Source organism: Antechinus flavipes, chromosome 2, assembly GCF_016432865.1.
Source record: "Antechinus flavipes isolate AdamAnt ecotype Samford, QLD, Australia chromosome 2, AdamAnt_v2, whole genome shotgun sequence".
NCBI lineage: Eukaryota > Metazoa > Chordata > Mammalia > Dasyuromorphia > Dasyuridae > Antechinus > Antechinus flavipes.
The window spans coordinates 424,191,028-424,208,692 of record NC_067399.1 but is presented as its reverse complement, the minus strand read 5'-3'; the positions used below and the strand labels follow the sequence as shown (position 1 = coordinate 424,208,692).

At 33.9% G+C, this 17,665-nt stretch overlaps 1 protein-coding gene across 1 annotated transcript in view; it reads right to left on the bottom strand.

Moving 5' to 3' along the window:
• The window catches only part of RANBP17 (RAN binding protein 17), a 356,591-nt gene that overhangs the window by 48,816 nt on the left and 290,110 nt on the right, over window positions 1–17,665 (bottom strand). The window contains exons 25-26 of the mRNA XM_051973711.1: window positions 8,195–8,302; window positions 5,052–5,134 (exon numbers count right to left, since the gene is read on the bottom strand). Of these exons, the coding sequence (XP_051829671.1) occupies window positions 5,052–5,134; window positions 8,195–8,302 (191 nt within the window). The remainder of the gene's footprint in view (window positions 1–5,051; window positions 5,135–8,194; window positions 8,303–17,665) is intronic.

Sequence of the window (17,665 nt, the reverse complement as noted above, 5' to 3'; positions counted from 1 at the left end):
TAGACAACCTTCATATGAAGGCTATATTCTAGGCAGATAGTAGAGGAGGTTTCTTTCTTTCTTTCTTTCTTTTTGGATTTCTTTCTTTATTTTTAAATAATTATAACTTTTTATTGACAGAACCCATGCCTGGGTAATTTTTTACAACATTATCCCTTGCACTCACTTCTGTTCTGACTTTTCCCCTCCCCCAGATGGCAAGCAGTCCTATACATGTTAAATATGTCACAATATATCCTAGATAGAATATATGTGTGCAGAACCGAACAGTTCTCTAGTAGAGGAGATTTCTGTCTAGATATGGGTCAAACTAGATGTGAATGAGGTACTTTTCCAAAACTTAAGATTTTATGTTGTTTTTACATTCTCCTTCAAGTAACATTTAGAGCAATAAAAGTGATTAATATTAATAAGGTAATCAAACTTTTTTTCTGAGCCCCAAGTACAGGTATATAATAGAAATGATTCTGTATAGTTATATAAAATCTATTTTTTGTAAACCCCTTGAGGAGTTTTGTTTTTGTATCCCTAGTGTTCTGCACAATGCTATGCACAATGATCTCCACAAAGTAGTGGAGTAAGCATCTGATGAATTGAACTGAATAAAATCTGAATTCACTAGGGGAGACCCTTCTATGAAGGAATCTGGATTTAAATCCTTTTGTATAGCAAATAATCATCTCTAATAATAGTTTTGTAAATTGGGATTTTCATTTATTGGATTTTCTTATATCAGGGCCCATGTCTGCTCCCAAGGAGGAAATAATGGTAGGTCTGCACAATCCCATTTCATGAAGAAAATTATAATTTTCCTTTCCATGCACTCCTCAACCAACAGATGTCACCAAAGATGTTGGTACCCAGAGGGTAGCAGGAAAAGAATTAGGCAAATAGAAATTGAGCATAAGAAACATTCAGTTCTTAAAACTGAGGACTAGGTTTCAAAAGTAATAACATTTATTACACCGCATGCAACATTTTAACCAAAAATTTAAAAAAGAAATGTTCTTTTATTAAGTTGCTCAGGCTGAATGGATTACAACACTAAGTTTTGAAATACATGTTCTAGAAGCAATTTAAAACTCATTAGAAATAATAGGCTCGGGCTACTGGAAAATGTGGTAAAATTTAATCCTCATCCAAATGTTACCTGGGCTGTGAGAACAGGAAATTGTTTTGTGCTACTGTGGCTAACCTTACTGCTGACCCTGAGCTGTAACTGCTACAACAGCTGAAAGCTGAAGCAAAATTAAAAACTTACATCAAAGTATATCATGACAGAATGTAGATAAATAAAAAAGCATATTGAAAGTATTATTTTTCTGCCAGTCTCTCCTAGCAGAGAGGCAGAGGTGTTGCTAAAAATGTAAAAACAAATAGTCCACTGGCATATAAAGGAGACCTCTCTCCCCCTCTCCGTATTAGGAACCAATGACTATACAAATATTGCCTATGGAAAAAGAGAGTTAATTAGAGATGAAACACAGTGAGTAAGAGGACATAAAGGACAAATTCTCTCCACCCTACTAAATGGCGCTGGTCTTCTCCCTTCCTTGGCTTTCTCCTTTCTTCATCTCAGCAGAGGCACAATGTTGTTTTCTACTATTCTGGACATGGCACTACCACCCCAACCCCCCCCAACCCCACCCCATTACAGGCAATTCTCTCTTGGACCCTTCCTGATTTCATTTCCAAATCTTGTATTTCATGTAAACCACTTTGTCAGAGCTGCTAATGTCCAGGCCCAAAGGATATTTCATCACTTGATCTTTAACTTCGAGTCTGAATTGGCAAATCTCTATATTTATAATATCAAAAACGAATTTTATTCTGATTCATTCCTTCTCTCTTTGCTGGCTCTAGTGGTAATCTCTCTAGACATTTTTGATTCTACCTTCTAGGGTCACATCAATTGGATTAATCACCTCTTCCATACAAGAGCCTTCCAAAGATCTAAAGAACTATCATGTTTCACCTAAGGTTTTTGAGACACCAAACCAGTGTCTCAGTATTATGAAACAGTGACAGTAGTCACAATTCAGCTTCTATTATCTAAAAGACTTTTGAGTTTCAAATACTTTTCCATAAAGATAGTGCTTGGAATAGTCATTACTCTAATTCTATATGTTCAGCAAGGGAGGAATAAAATGACAGACTTTTTCAACATCCCAACTAAGCCTATGATAAGAAACTGTAGAGAGCTGAAACTCTGAATTAGACAAGGCTACCTATCTGATGTGAGACAATGGGTCCATTAGCATATATTTGGATGATGGCTCTTCTCACCATTAGTGCTTGTTGAATGTTTGGTGGTGAGATAATTGTAGGCAAGGGTTGGAGGGCAGAGGGAGAGAAGCCAGTCACTTGGCAGCAGGACGAGAAGGAGAGAGGCTGGAGACTTTGGACTCCAGAATCCAGGATACATCTTTGGCAAGTCATGTGGCAGCTTGTCTGCCTCCTTCATTTTTCTCCCTAAAGACCAAGGACTTTGATTTATCCTGACTCTGGATGACCCTGAGGCCCTCCAGAGAGCTAGGCTGTACTTTACAAGAAACATTGTTTTAAAAAAAATCAATGTGTCAAGACCCTTTCCCTCCCAACTTTTGGGCAATCCATAGAAATGAGAAGTCAACTACACTAGGTCCTATTTGAGAACATAATGAGGATCTATAGTCAACAGGAGTTTCTTGATGCTAGAGTAGGCACATGTAAATTTCTCAGTAGAAGTTTTTCTACTGTGCTGGTTAGTGTCATATTTTCAAATTGTATCCTTCAAGGCCTGCTTTTTCTGTATGGGTGATAAGAGAGCTCAAAGCAGGCAATTTTATGGAAGAAGATGACAACAAAGAAATAGGCCTTGGTTGCTACCATTTGAGAGCTTACAGTGCTAAGTTCACTCCAATTCTCCAGTCTCCCTTCTCACAGTATCACTGACCAACCAGAATTGATTTTCAGATCTGTCATTAAAAGTACTTCACTGTTTTTTCTTCACAAAGATACTTTTCCAGTAGGATCTAAGTTCCTTGAAGCCAGAGTCTATTTTCATTGCCTTCTTATCTCCAATGACTAACATGTTGAGTTTGCCTTATTCCAAGTGATACTGTCTTACTTTTCTTCCTACTTTTTGCTGGTAGACTTATTGAGGAAATACCAACACCTGAATGGGTGTCTGACTACCTTTTGGTAACTACTTATGTGGAACTGTTCTATGGGATCTGTCTTGGTGTCCTCTGGTCCTGGTAGAGAAGGAGCTGTTGGCTTGAGCAGAGCCATTCAAATGGCTTTACCTACTTATTGCCTGAGGGATCTTAGGGCAGAAGTGTTTAACCTCTCTGGGTTCATTAGCTGTAAAATGAAAGAAGGTTGGATGTTGAGATTTTGTATGCTACTAATATTGTATTCTTGTGACCTTTAGATGATTTTGTTAAAGATAAAAGAGATTTTTGATCTAAGTACAGTTTAATTCATCTTTTTGTCATAAGGAAGCTTATTAATCATAAGACATAAATTGAAAGCACAGCTAATTTTATTCAAGTTGTCTCTATTTCTAGCTTTAAGAAGTAAAAAAGTTTTTTACTGTTCTAAATCTTCAGCTGTGTATACTTGAGAACAGATGCAAAAGTTGTAGTCACATATTTTCTTGTACAGATGGAAATAAGAGAGAGCGACAAGTTTATTAGAAAGTAGATTTATTTTGAATCATTTGCTCCTGTCCTAAATAAAGGCTTTCTGCAGTCCTCATACTCTGATTGCCTCCATATACTACAAATCAAATGTGTAATTACTTCCAAGCATCTTTTAACACAGAGGCTTGTAGCACATACAAATTTAAGTCCCAGAATGTGTCTTGAATTGCAGTAAAAACAATTTAAAACATTTGTTTTTCTTCTAAAAACAAAGTAATAGCATTTTTATGGTTGTTCCCACTCACATGCACTTAAAATGGGTTTACGAAATTTTGTGAAATCCTTTTCTAACTATTCTAAAAGAAATGAGATTTTGAAGATCACTTTTGAAATTCAACATGATTATTTAGAATTGACTACGTGCTTATGAGGATATGTGCATACAGTGGATGACCAAAGAATATGGAGACAAGACGACAATATCATTTCCTTTTCAAAGAGCTCTTTTTCATCTTGTCTAACACTAAAGATAAAGCTAATGTCCCAATGGGGAAGAAACAACTTGCTGAGATTTTGACTGATGAAATTATATGACCTGACAAGTGAAAGAATCATGATACACAGCTAAGGATCAAAAAATTATAAATTATTACCTTTGGGATGTTCCAGGTTATATATGGTTAGACAATAATTTCTAATTTACAACTGTCTCTGGGAGTGGGGGAAACTATCATAACATTATGAATAATCTACTGTATAGAGTGTCCCAAAAGTCTCAGTGTAGTTTAAATCTTTAATAACTTCAATCTGTACTAAGACTTTTGGGACACCTTTGTATGATGCCTTTTGCAGATGGGTACTCACTGGATTTAGTGGGGAAGCTTATAAGACTAGAAGTTGAGATCTGGGCTCTAGTTTTAGTTCTACCCTCTTGCTAGGCAAATCTTGACTCCATCATGGATTTTATTCAGGTTTTTTTTCTTCCAGAAAATGAAGGATTTGAGGATTTGAACTTCTTGACCTTTATGGTCCCTTCTAGAGTTTTCACACGTGCTGAAATATTTTATTCAAATTTCAGTGCTAGTGGATATATCCTCTGGATCTTCATCCATCTTCCTGCATAGTTGTGAATATCCCACTAACTTTTAGATATTAAATCCAGTGCATTCCCTTTGACCAATAACACGACTTTTATTCACAGGAGATTCAGTATGTTGGCTTGGCATGATTTGTGGTTAAAGGCATGCTGCTTATTTCTCCTGATTCCTAAATAATGGCCATGCCACTTTTTGCACTCCTATTACCTACTCCACAAATCCATAAAAACATGAAGGTTCAAAGAAAAAAGATAACTAACATCTTTCTTTCCTCCAAAGAGAGATAAAGAGTTATACTGCCAAGACAAATATGGAAAAAGATACTCACCATAAGTGCAAATCATTTTACTAGCCTCTCTGAAAAGAAGAATTCCATTAGGAGACGATACATCAAAATTCAAACGCTGGGACCTGAAAAATAATGTCTCCAAATTAGACTACATGCAAAAACAAAGAAAAGAGATACAGGTTTTAAAAAGCCCAACAATTTCTTCTATGAGAGTACTGCAGTAACAGAATGGATACATTTTTTTTTAAGTGCCTGAATAATACACACAATACCTAGTGCAATGCTTTGTATATACTAGGTATGCAATACTAGACATCATTTGTTGAATAAATGGATTTTGACTCTCAATTGAACAAGCCCTGGAAAAATTTGATTGTCAAGTTCTTCCCTGAAGAAAAGGGAACAATTAAAAAGAAAGCTGGCCTCCTTATTGGTTGATTCGGTGATCAAATTATTGTCTGTGTCTTAATTTAGATATTGAAAATTGTGTCTTTGATGACCACAAACGTTGTCCTAACTACAAAAACAACATCTGAAACTTTCCACCCAGAATATTTCTGTAATTTTAAACCTTAAGAAACACTTGACTGTAAATTTCTCAGATTCCCAAACTGCCACAATCCTTCCTTCTCTTTAACATTTTCACCTTGTTACTAAAATTTTCCTTCAATACAGTGATTCAAATTCTGTTTTTAATCTTTGTCTGCTGCACTATTTTGGCTTCTTTCCATTACTAGCACCTCTGGGAATGTGGACATCTCCAGGTTAAATTGTATGCAAATACTTTGCAGTTAATGAATGCAAACAGGTGTATGTGCATCTAGCCACAAGTGAAAACTATATGTTGTGTCTTTATTTACCTTGAATACAATCCACACTGCACACAACATGTGTTGTTTTTACAGATCCAAATGTGACAGATGTAAAATTCAAATCTCTCTTCAATACCGTACTTGCATAATGAACCACTTGATACCTAGTAATATACTTTAACCATGTCAGACTCTAGAGAAGACTGCAGTCTAAGTTGTACACGGCTCAAGAAAAACTTGAACATCAGAAGTTCTCTAAAGAGAATACTGTCATTTCCCTACATCCCACCAAGAAAAATAGGATATGATAGGGAAAGTTGCTCTACGTGCTGCCCTAACATGTCCTTTTTTTATTTCGTGTCACTTGGTTTTGGAATGCTCTGAATTACATTCTTGTATTTGTTAGTCTTTAACAAAAACATCAAACTTTCAATTACATTATTAATGAAAATGAAGAAATCACCCAAAAGAAAATTTTTATAGTAATTAAGGTAAAAGCAGAGACCTTTCTTAAAAGTGATGTCAACAGTAGATTTCTTTGCTGTTCTGTCTTTTGTGTATTTATCTAATGCAATGGAATGAAATAATATGTGTATCAATGTTACTGGTATGGAACTATGTGTAAAATGATTGGACATGTATGGCCTGTGATGAATTGTTTGCTGTCTTAAGGAGGGAGAAAAAAGGGAGGGAGGAAAAAAATTGAAACTCAAAATCTTACAAAAATGAATGTTGAAAACTATCTTTACATGTAATTAGAAAAAACAAAATATTAAGTGAAAAAATTATGTATATGAATGTATATAGATGCAAACATATATATGTATGTGTTAAGTCTCTTTTAGTTTGACTACAAGATCAAATTCCTTGTTAAAGAAAAGATTCATGTGTATGTGAATTTTCTTTCTATCTATCTATCTATCTATCTATCTATCTATCTATCTATCTACTTTCTCTTCAGACTACAAACTTACAGCTTGATTAGCTTAATTTCACGTTTTTTGGAGAAAATCTATTTCCATCAGGTATCCAGTTCTTATAGCACCAAGATTATGTTATAAATTATTTTTAAGCACAAGTCCAAGTTCAGTACAATATAAAAACAATGATTTCCCCCTCAATGAATAGATTTATTTTAAATAATTTATATGTTAATCATCAGTAATAGAAATTGTTTAATTGAGCAAACTACTGAGATTTAATTGAGGACAAATATTAGTTAGATTTTACAATAGAAAATACAATCAATTTATCATTAACATCTGTAAAAAAACCAATAAAGCTAATTTTTTAAAAAATGAAAGTCTAAAGGAATCATACTTACATTTTGATGATTTTTTTTGCTTGTTTCAGAATAAAATATTAAAATTATTGCTCCAGACAATCCAGTATCTGATAGAAAATTAGAGCTCCAACATAAGCTCCTTCCTTGTCTGCACATCTCCCTTCTAACATGCAGCTCACAAAGCGGAATTGATGAAATAGGATGGCTAAGTGACAGGTAATTTGGTGCTTAGCCACATTCACAATGACATAGTTTAAAGTGGTAATACCAATTATCATGTTACATTTTTTTCTCTCCTGTTCATTCAGCCATACCTTTTATTGATATTTACATTGACAATATTTGAATATCTGATGGGCTATACAAATTACAAGATAGGTCAGAAGATACAGAGAAGTGTTACAATTGGCTATTTAAACAAAAACTATATATGTGGCTAAATTACACAAATGTATAAAGCATGCTGTACTGGCTCTACTCCCAGCTTTGTCACCCTGTGACCTCAGGAAAATTATTTCTCTCTGCTTTAATTTCCCCATGTGTAAAATGAGGAGCTTGGATTTGGGTAACTTTACAATCCTTCCTGGTTCTGAAACTGAATTTTACATGTTATAAAATATTAACAATATTTTTACCTGTAGTGTTTATTTCTACACATATCCATTTTGAACTTTCTAGGAGTTCTCTATAACATTCCTTCTTTCTAACCTCCCTTCATCTCTCCTTCCTTCTTTCTACCTTACTTCTTTCCTTCCCTTCCCTTCCTCATTCCTTTGTTCCTTCCTCTCCTTCTTCCAGTTTTATATCTCTATATTAACAGTCTTGCCCCCCTTCCAAATCTTTATTCTCTGGAAATTGTTAATGTTCACAGTATAAAAGACCTTTCTTGGCTTTATATATGAATGCTTATTAGAAAAATTAATATAATTTAATTAATTAAAATATTTCTTCTTAATAAGTAAAAGACATGAGGAGAATATCCTAATCTTTCATGCTAGGGCACACATTAAACTTCAACTTTAACAAAGATATGAAATAGAAAATATATAGTGAATTATAGTCATTAGTTTACTCCTATTTCTTACCTGTTCTGCATTAGTTCTGCCATTAGTTTCAGAATGGGAGTTGTACATTCAGGTTCTTGGTACCACCGCTCAATAGCCTTCTGAAGAATAGGAAAGTATGCTGAATAGCTTTTATATAAAGTTAAAGAATATATATGTCAATAAGTACCATTACCTCCAATTAAATAACTTTTTAGGGGCAACAGTATTTGTTCTAAATCAGTTTCCTAAATACAAATGATACTTCATAATATTTCTTTGGTTTGAAACTATGATTTCATCAGTCCACCAATTTATTATGTGCCAGATACTGTGCTAAGCACTGGGGAAACAAAAAAAGGCCAACCCCCTGCCCCAATAAAAATGAAGCCTTTACTCTCAAGGAGTTCATAGTCTAATAGGGGAGACAGTTCGCAAACAAATATGTACAGATTTATACCAGATAAATTGGAGATAATCTCTGAAGGAAGACAATCAAATTTAGGAAGCAGGAAAGGCTTTTCACAGATGAGACTTCAGATGAGGCATAAAGGAAGCCAGGGAAGTAGATGGCAAAGATGAGGATGGACAAAGAGCCAGATATGGGGAACAGCCATTGAAAACACTTTATATTGTGAGGAATTCTCAGTGTAAATGCTTCTACTACCAATGCGTTCTCTGTAATGTACAGTCTTAGAGCAAGCTGTTTAGTGCACTGAAAGGTCCTGGAATGTGCCCATAATTACATAATTAGTAAGCCTAAAGGAAAGAACCTAAATCTAACTCCAAACTCCAAGGCCAGTCCTGTAATCACTATACCATGCTATTTCTCTATACAAACTGTATTTTCTCTAATTTTCCATATTATGCATAAGATAATATTCTAACCTATCTTTGGCAAAAATGCTTCTATTCCTACCACAATCTAGTAAGCTATCAAGTGAATTTAAATTTTCTTAAATTTAGTCCAAGTTTTGCTAGGGGGACAAACAAAAACATGCCTGAATTATTAAAAGAAAGGAAGCGTGACAAATTGAAAAATCAATTCATCTAGCAATCAGGTCTACCCTATGAATAAACTCATGGTCCCTGACATCATTGAAAAAATTACTAAACAATAAACTGATGTGGATAAAACTTACATGTTAGCTAAATGGAGCATGCTCTGCCCCCTACTCCCCAGAAGCTTACAGTCTAGGTCAAATAAGACTGAAGCAAAAAGATATTAGTTAAGAAACTGACCAAAAAAAATACCAGTTAGATTGTGTTAATGATTTCTGGGAATATTTATTTGGATAGCTAGAAAAACAAATTCAGAGGAGGTTTCATTTTCTGATTGCTTTTGCTAAAAGAGTTGATTTAGCCTATTTCATGTTATAGATGATCACACAGATCACCTCTGGGAAGGGGTGACGTTATAAGGGAAAATAGAAAAAGCTCCAGAGAATTTATACAAACCTTCATTTCATTATCTTAAAATATTAAGGGTAGTTTTTTTTTTTTTAAATTTCAATGATGTCAAGCATATCTTTTTTCTTGTGAACTGATCAAAACAATTCTTTTTTATTCTGCCATATTGAAATCAGGTTTTTGCATCTTTGACCATATCTATTGATGTATTTATTTTGTTCCTTTTAACTGCAGTCTTTGGTATAAAGCCTCAGGGAGTAATTCACATAAAAATACCCACAATTAAAATACAGAAAAACTCCAAATGCTCAAAAGCAGTACCCTTCCATAAAAAGAACAAAGGCTATTGTCTTTCATATTTGTGGTTAGAGATGATAACTGTGATCTTATCACGATAAAAGAGTTGTAAAATGAAAAATGTCATCAACATGATTGTTTTGTCTACTTTACATAATGGTAAATAAAGTATTTAGTTGATTTTTTCCCCTTGGATTAACCAGTTGCTTTATTAGACTTATTCCCTGATGGACAAGAATCCGGAGATAGTGCTAGATAAACATAGGTGGGGGAAATGTTTTATACAGATTTGTGAAAGCACAAACTCAGTAATCATCGGCAAGAATGCATCTCAATCTCTCAATCAATCAACAAACATTTACTTATTAAGTACTTACTATGTGCTAGGTCTGGGGATACATGTACAAAGAATGAAATAATTAACAAGGTATGTTTAAAGAGGGTCAACTGAGAGGGGATTAAGAGATTGAGACAGTTGTGCCTAAAAACAGGACAGGCTAACTGATGCATATTTTCAAGATACCATGGAAGGAATTAAGGACATCATCTTTTCAGTGAACTCTGCATTCACCATGGGAAAAGGCCGGCGGATATAAAGTATGCTACCCTTTCTGTGAGGAATGAGACTGGTGCCAATTCTAATATTCTTCTGACAGAGGTGACTGCCACTAAGAAAATGACTGATTATTAGAAAATAGAGTAGAGACCTACTAAGCAGAAAAGTCAAAAGGGCTTCAGTGTGAATGCCAGATGCAGGTTACAGGTTGGGATCTGAAAGCATTCTAGAAGTTTAATTTTATAGCTGCCTTCAGAGAACTAAACTTGTGATATGAGGAAAGTAGAGCTCTGAGGAAGGTGCTCATGTACATGCATGTAGCACAATAACCAACTTGTGAAATCCACTCTATCCAATAGGAGCCTTCTTTTTAATGTAGTGGAGGTACGGAATTTATAGGAAAAAATTGCTATTTTACTTCTCAACAGGTAAATGTAACTGCTGTCACCTAGATCTACTTAAAAAACTGAGCAGGATCAGAGGATTACAGGCCAAAATTATCCAGGGTAATGAGTGTACGCTCTAGTTTAGGCCCTCAGAGTCTCTCACCCAGATTATTATAATAGCTGCCTATTTAATTTCTCTACCTCAAATTTCTTCCCTCTCTCTAATCTACCCTGACAAATGCCAGTGTGATATATTAAAGTACAGTTCTGACCATGAAACTCTCTAGCTCAATAAGCATCAGTGGCTCCCATTTGCTTCTCTGATCATATACAAACTCCCCTGTTTGCCATGAAAAGTCCTCAAAAACTGGCTTCAATTTGCCTTTCTTTCCAGCTACATTATATTTTCTCTCTTTCAGACACTCCAGGATCAGTCAAATTAATCTTTTTTTCTTTTGCTGTTTCTCAAACACACCATTCCATCTCTTGTGCCTTGACTATATCCCCTTATCTATGCACAGAAAGGCATTCCCTTCTCTTCTCTACTTTTTAGGGTCCCTGGTTTCCTCCAAAGCTCTGCTCAACAACTCTTCTAGTTGCCTTGTATATATTTGGCATATGGGCACTCTTATCTCTTCTTATACAATATATGTGGACCTTACTGACAGTCTAATGAAGCCTATGGACAAATATCTCTCCTGAATGATATTTTTAGATATAGAAAATAAAGCATATAAGATTACAAAGCAAACCAATCATATTTAAATATAATTACCAGAACATTAAAAAACACAAAAAATTTTAAGTCTATCTGTAGTATTGAAAGATTAAATGATTAAATTGATATTATACAGCCAGTAGTATCACAGGGAGGACTTGAATCCAGATTACTCTTATGAGACATATTCTATTTACTATACTATCCAATCTTGTTATATGTAATCTTAACTCTCATACAAAAAATATTTCTTTTCTAAGCTACTATGTCCTGAAACCAGATTTGTGTTTATGATTTTGAGAGTACAGATTCATGGAGCCATAGAATGTTAGGGCTAGAAAATGCCTTAGAAATCATTTAGTCCAAACTCCTCATTTTTTAAGAGGAAACTGAAATCCAAAAAAGAAAATGACTGTCCAAGATTATAGAATAAGTGAACAAATAAAATCACCTTGCAACCAATGGCTTTGCAAGGAAGACTGTGCTCCCAGTAAATGTTTAGTAAGTCATAAGGCATCATTTCCAAGTGCTGCTGATGGTTAGTAATATTTTGTTGGAACAATTACAAAGAAGTTTCTATGATCATTAGGGTATTACAACAAAAGTTTTCTTTGGCCACTGTCCTTGTAGCAAGCTCTTTCTATAAATAAAATACAAAATAACGATATAACTGGGTGAAAAGTAATTTTCCCTTCCCAATTAAAACATTTTAAGCCACACAAAAGAGCACTTTCCTTCATTTTTTACTTACTGTCAAGTAACAGGTGCCTGTAGCAAAAAATGTCCTCCCTTTATTATGGTGAGAACTCCTTTTTTCAGAGAGCTGCTGGATATCTCCTCATGTACTTGATTTTTAATTGTATTCATTATAAAAATTTCCACTTCTCTCGAAGGTTGGTTTACAACAGATTTGTGAAGGCACCAGAAAAAAGTCAATGAATTCATGGACTTATAGAACTAGAGGTATAGCTACTGAAGTAGCTGTTTTGGAGGCAAAAAGGGAAGGCCTGAAGGCACATCCTCTTTTAATGTTGCTATCCCTGGTTTTTTAACTTGGGTCCCACATATTCATCCTATTTTCTGTTGCCTCTCAGCTGTCACACCTTTTTCATTCCTTCACTCTCACATCTAAAACATGCCCCCTTTCTTTTCTTTAAAGACCATTTTCACATGTCACTTCCTCCATAAATCACTTCCTGATATCTTACATTATAATTATTTGTGTATATGTTCATATAGACTGTAAGCTCCTTGAGGGCAGAAACTATCTCTTTTTTAAAAATACTATTTTACTTTTCCATATGCAAAGATAGTTTCCATCATTCACCTTTGGAAAACCTTGTGCTCCAATTTTTCCTCTTTCTTCCCCCCAAAACAGCAAGCAATCCAATATAGGTTAAATATATGTAATTCTTCTAAACATATTTCAATATTTGTCATGCTATGCAAGAAAAATCAGATCAAAAGAGAAAAAACCATAAAGAAGAAAAACAATCAAATAAACAACAACAACAAAAAGGTGAAAATATGCTTTGATTCACATTCAGTCTCCATAGTTTTCTTTCTGGAAATAGATGATACTTTCCATCCCAAGTCTATTAGAATTGCCTTGAATCACCTACCGCATTGTTGAAAAGAATCCAGTCCATCACAGTTGATCATTACATAATCTTGTTGTTATTGTGTACAATAGTCTCTTGATTTTGTTCACTTCACTCAGCATTGATATGAGTCTTCAGAAACTCTATCTTAAAAGAAACTTTTAGCTTCAACACCTGCATCTTCCCTGCACCAGTACAATATCTTGTACATTTGTTGTTTAGTCATTTTTGAGTTTTGTCCATCTCTGTGACCCCATGTGGGTTTTTCTTGGCAAAGAGGATGATTTGCCATATCTTTCTCTAGCTCGTTTTACAGATCAGAAATTTCTACGGGTCATATAGCTAGTAAGCGTTTAAGGTCAGATGTGAACTCAGATTCCTCACTCTAGGTTCAGCACACTATCCACTGTACCACCTCATTGTCTTGAACATAGTACATATTTCTTCAATTGGGGAAAAAAAAAACTTTTGAAAAACAGAAATAGTTTGCAAGACCAGATGCATTTTAAAGCTATTTTTTTCTCAATGAATCTGCTGACATTAATAAATGCCTGATGTTACAAGAGCCAGGGGCTATGTCACATCATAGAGATGACCACCTGAAGTGGGACAAATCACTATTCCTGCTACTGTTCTCAAAGGATATGGGATCAGTAAGTTATGAGGTCTGAATGACAATGGTACCTTATATCTATGTCCCATAGGTCAAAAGGAAGACATATTTGGCACAATAATCAGTCTGTGAAATATGAAACACAATAATCACATCTATTGCCTAGTATTTGGTTGTTCAGTACATAGTCTATGTGCTAGGTTCTGAGAAGATATAAAATTACAAAGAAGGTCATTACCATGCAGGTGGATTTGTTTCCTAAAAAAGTGGCCCTGGAATCAAACTTTAAAAGATAGGCAGAAATTCACTTGATGAATGCCTCTGGAAAGACTGTAAGAGTATAAATGTTTGAGAACAGTGTGGATTTGTGGGATATGGTTGTTTAGTATGTCTGAAGTACAGGATGTAAAGATTGATTTTGAACTTGACTCAGAAGGAAAAAGGGTGACCTTTAGGAGAGTGTGTAATGATTGTAAATACATGTAAAATGTGATTAAGCATGAAGGACAGATTGGAGTAGGGAGAGTAGAGAAAAGAAAATCTATTAGCAAACGACTTAAAACTCCAGATAAGTAGTTATGAAAGTCTGTACTAAAGTGATAACCGTGGACACAGACAAAAGAGAATACATCTGAGGTGCTGTGAGGATGAAACACACAACTTGGTAATGTATATGAGGTGTAAGAAAATGAGAACTGATGTTTCATTCTTTTAAAGATTTGGATTTTGAATTTATGATGAAAAAATTCATACACTAAATGTCACATAAATGATCAATTCATCAATAAACATTTATAAAGCTTCTACCATGTGTCAAGTCTTGTACTGGTACAATGGAATATTATAATGATATAGATAAAATAAAGATATAGATAAAAGTGATTTGGACAATTAGTCTTATTTTATGTAGGTATATCTTGTGCATGTTATGTTGGGCTATGTTCACCAAAAAGAAGGTGTGTATTTTATGTTAAAAAAAAAAAAGACAAGGAGTTAAGGATTTGGTGCATACTAAGTACTTGATGCATGTTTTTTCATTCATTCACTTACTGAAAAATCAGATTTATTATTATAACCATTATTTTTAATTGTTTTTAAAAAATTTTTTTAAATATGTTTGATTACCACTACTATTTTGATATCACTTCTCCTTCCTCTGAATTCTAAAGCACCCTATTTGAGCTTTTCCTATACATGTCTACAAATCTCATTCTTATGTCTCCTATAGTCTGGAGATCACTCTGGATTTTCAAAGATTCTGGCAGTAGAATAGTCTGGCAGATTCTGGCAGAATTTTGGAGTTGAAAGACTCAAGTTAAAATTTTGTCTCAGCTACTTATTAGCTGTGTGACCATGGACAAGTAATCTCTACATCTCAGTTTCCTCATCTGTAAAATGGAGATGAGAGAGAGAGAGAGAGAGAGAGAGAGAGAGAAACACAATCATATAGCAGATCTCTCTCACAGGATTCTTGTAAGAATCAAATGAGATAGTGTACATCAAATGCTTTGCAAACTTTAAAGTGTTAAGTGTTAGTTATTACTATGGTGGAAAAGTTTTGAGTTTTGTAGCAAAAGACTGTCTACTTTGTGGAGAAGAGCCCAGTTAAACATGAATGGTTCATAACTAGAAGGCTGGCTATTCAGTGATAAAATTTTTTTTTGGCCACAGCAATTCATAAAAGAAAGAAAAATATAAAATGACTCTCAGTTGTGTGCTACTTTTGTTATATAGCAGAAATAAGGAGGTAGAGGGTACTGAGAATCACTGTATCTAGTCTATGAATATTACTTTAGTCATTAGTATACTAAATGTGAAATCCTTGTCCAGTTACCAAGGATAATCATATAAATTTTGACATTCTGAATGTGACTGAAACCAAAAGAGAAAAGCTAAATGGAAAGATGGTTCACAAGTTCTGATTCCAAAGTTGGTTTTATTATATATCCAAAGGCAACAAAAATATATATTTTCATGGGACATTTGTCAGTTTATATTGTAATTCTCATGATAAGTATTTGCAAAAAGATCAGTATGAAAACAGCTGCAGTTTTTAAAAGTCAATTTCTCTTGTGAGATTGAGGAGATAGAGAAATTCTAAGATGTCAATAAAAGTTAAATCAACACATATTTAATACTTGACAATTCCAATGCAATAGAGTATATGAAAGTGGACACAGAGAAAGATGATGAAAAATATATTGGAAAATATAGTTCAGAAGTAAGGAAAGAGACCAAGACTTAAGGCCAAAGACTGAGAGGAAAACCAGAAGCTTCATGACTATATATTATGAATACTTTCTTCAAGAAAAGAGCTGGAAAGCAATAAGTATACAGAATCCCAAATAACAATATTGAAAAATAAATCTAATCACATTTTAACAGAAAGGAAATTGTTATTTACTGATGTTGAAGTCATAGCTATATTAGTTATTTGTGTACAACCAGGTTACTGACTTGTCAGAACATTAAAAAAAAGAATAGTTTTAGATAAATAAAAATGAAATAATAAAATTGAGATAACTCCAATCTGACCTGCTTAAACAAACTGTTGATAGGAAATGGATAAAAGAATAGACATTGACACAGATTAATTCCATTTCCTTTGCAGTTTAACTAATATAAATCAACTGCCATAACGAGTAAATCAAAAGAGCCAAGGAACATTAAAGTATCAAAGTCACATTTGGCCTTTATATTATTTGATATTTATGTATATGTATTATTTCTTTTCTCTCTTCAATAGGTTTTTAGGGTCCATGCCTTACTAATTTTTGTACTGCATGTGCTACCATAGCCATTTAATACTTATTTGTTAAATGAATGGCTATTTTTTATCATTATGTTTATTACTATGTGCTCTGTCTCCTAATTATGTTGTGAGATATTCTATTAGTACAGAAACCTTATCTGTCATTTCCTCTTTATCTTTTTATTTAGATATTATTTATTAAATATAGGAACATATATTAAGTTGTTCAACATTAATAATACTTGTTAAGAACCTGCTATGCATTAAGGGGAGGATAAATAATAAGATAATCCTTGCTTATAATTTTGCATACATGATATACATATAAATAGAATACAAATCAGAATACAAGTCTATTGATTTGTTTTTTACTCAATATTCAATTAGCATATAAAAATTTGCATTCTACTTAAGAGAATGGTTGAGCAAAATCTAGAGAATGCAGGGTAGTATCTACATATTAAAAAGGAATTCCAAATGACCTAGCTAGAAGCTGTTGTTAGAAAGAAGACAAGGATGATGTGGAACTGAAGGCAAGTGTTTGGGGGAGGGATAGAGATGAGAGTACAAGAGAAGATAACAGTTAGAGGATTTTGCAAAGGGACTTGGTATAAAATAATAGGGATATGGAAAGAATATGGAATGTGATGGATACAGTGGAAGGGGAGTGACTGATCTGGCTCAAGGTTCCATTTAGAATTCTGATAAAAGGCCAATTGGGGAATGGCTAAAAATGGTGAAACAATAAAAATGGTACACGAATACAATGGAATATTACTATGCTCTAAGAAACAATGAACATGATGAATACAGTCATAGGAAAACTTACATAAACTGATAAAATTAAGTAAAATCAGGAAAACATTATACAGTATTATGGAAATATAAATGGAAAGAACAATAACAAAATAATAGAAACTAATTGCTGCAAAATTAAAGATCTTGTTCTATGAGGAGGTAGTTTGACCAGTTTCTTGCAGAGGAAGGGCTAACAGGTGAGAAATACTGCATATGTTGTTAAGACATTTTTTGTTGTTGTCAATTAGATTTCTCGAACTATTATTTTTCCTCCTTTTAAATTGTTATAAGAGATTGTTTTGTGGAAGTGAGAAAAGGGAGAGATGTATTAGGAAATGTAGGTGATACAAAACCAAAAGATATTACTTTAAAAAAATTTGGC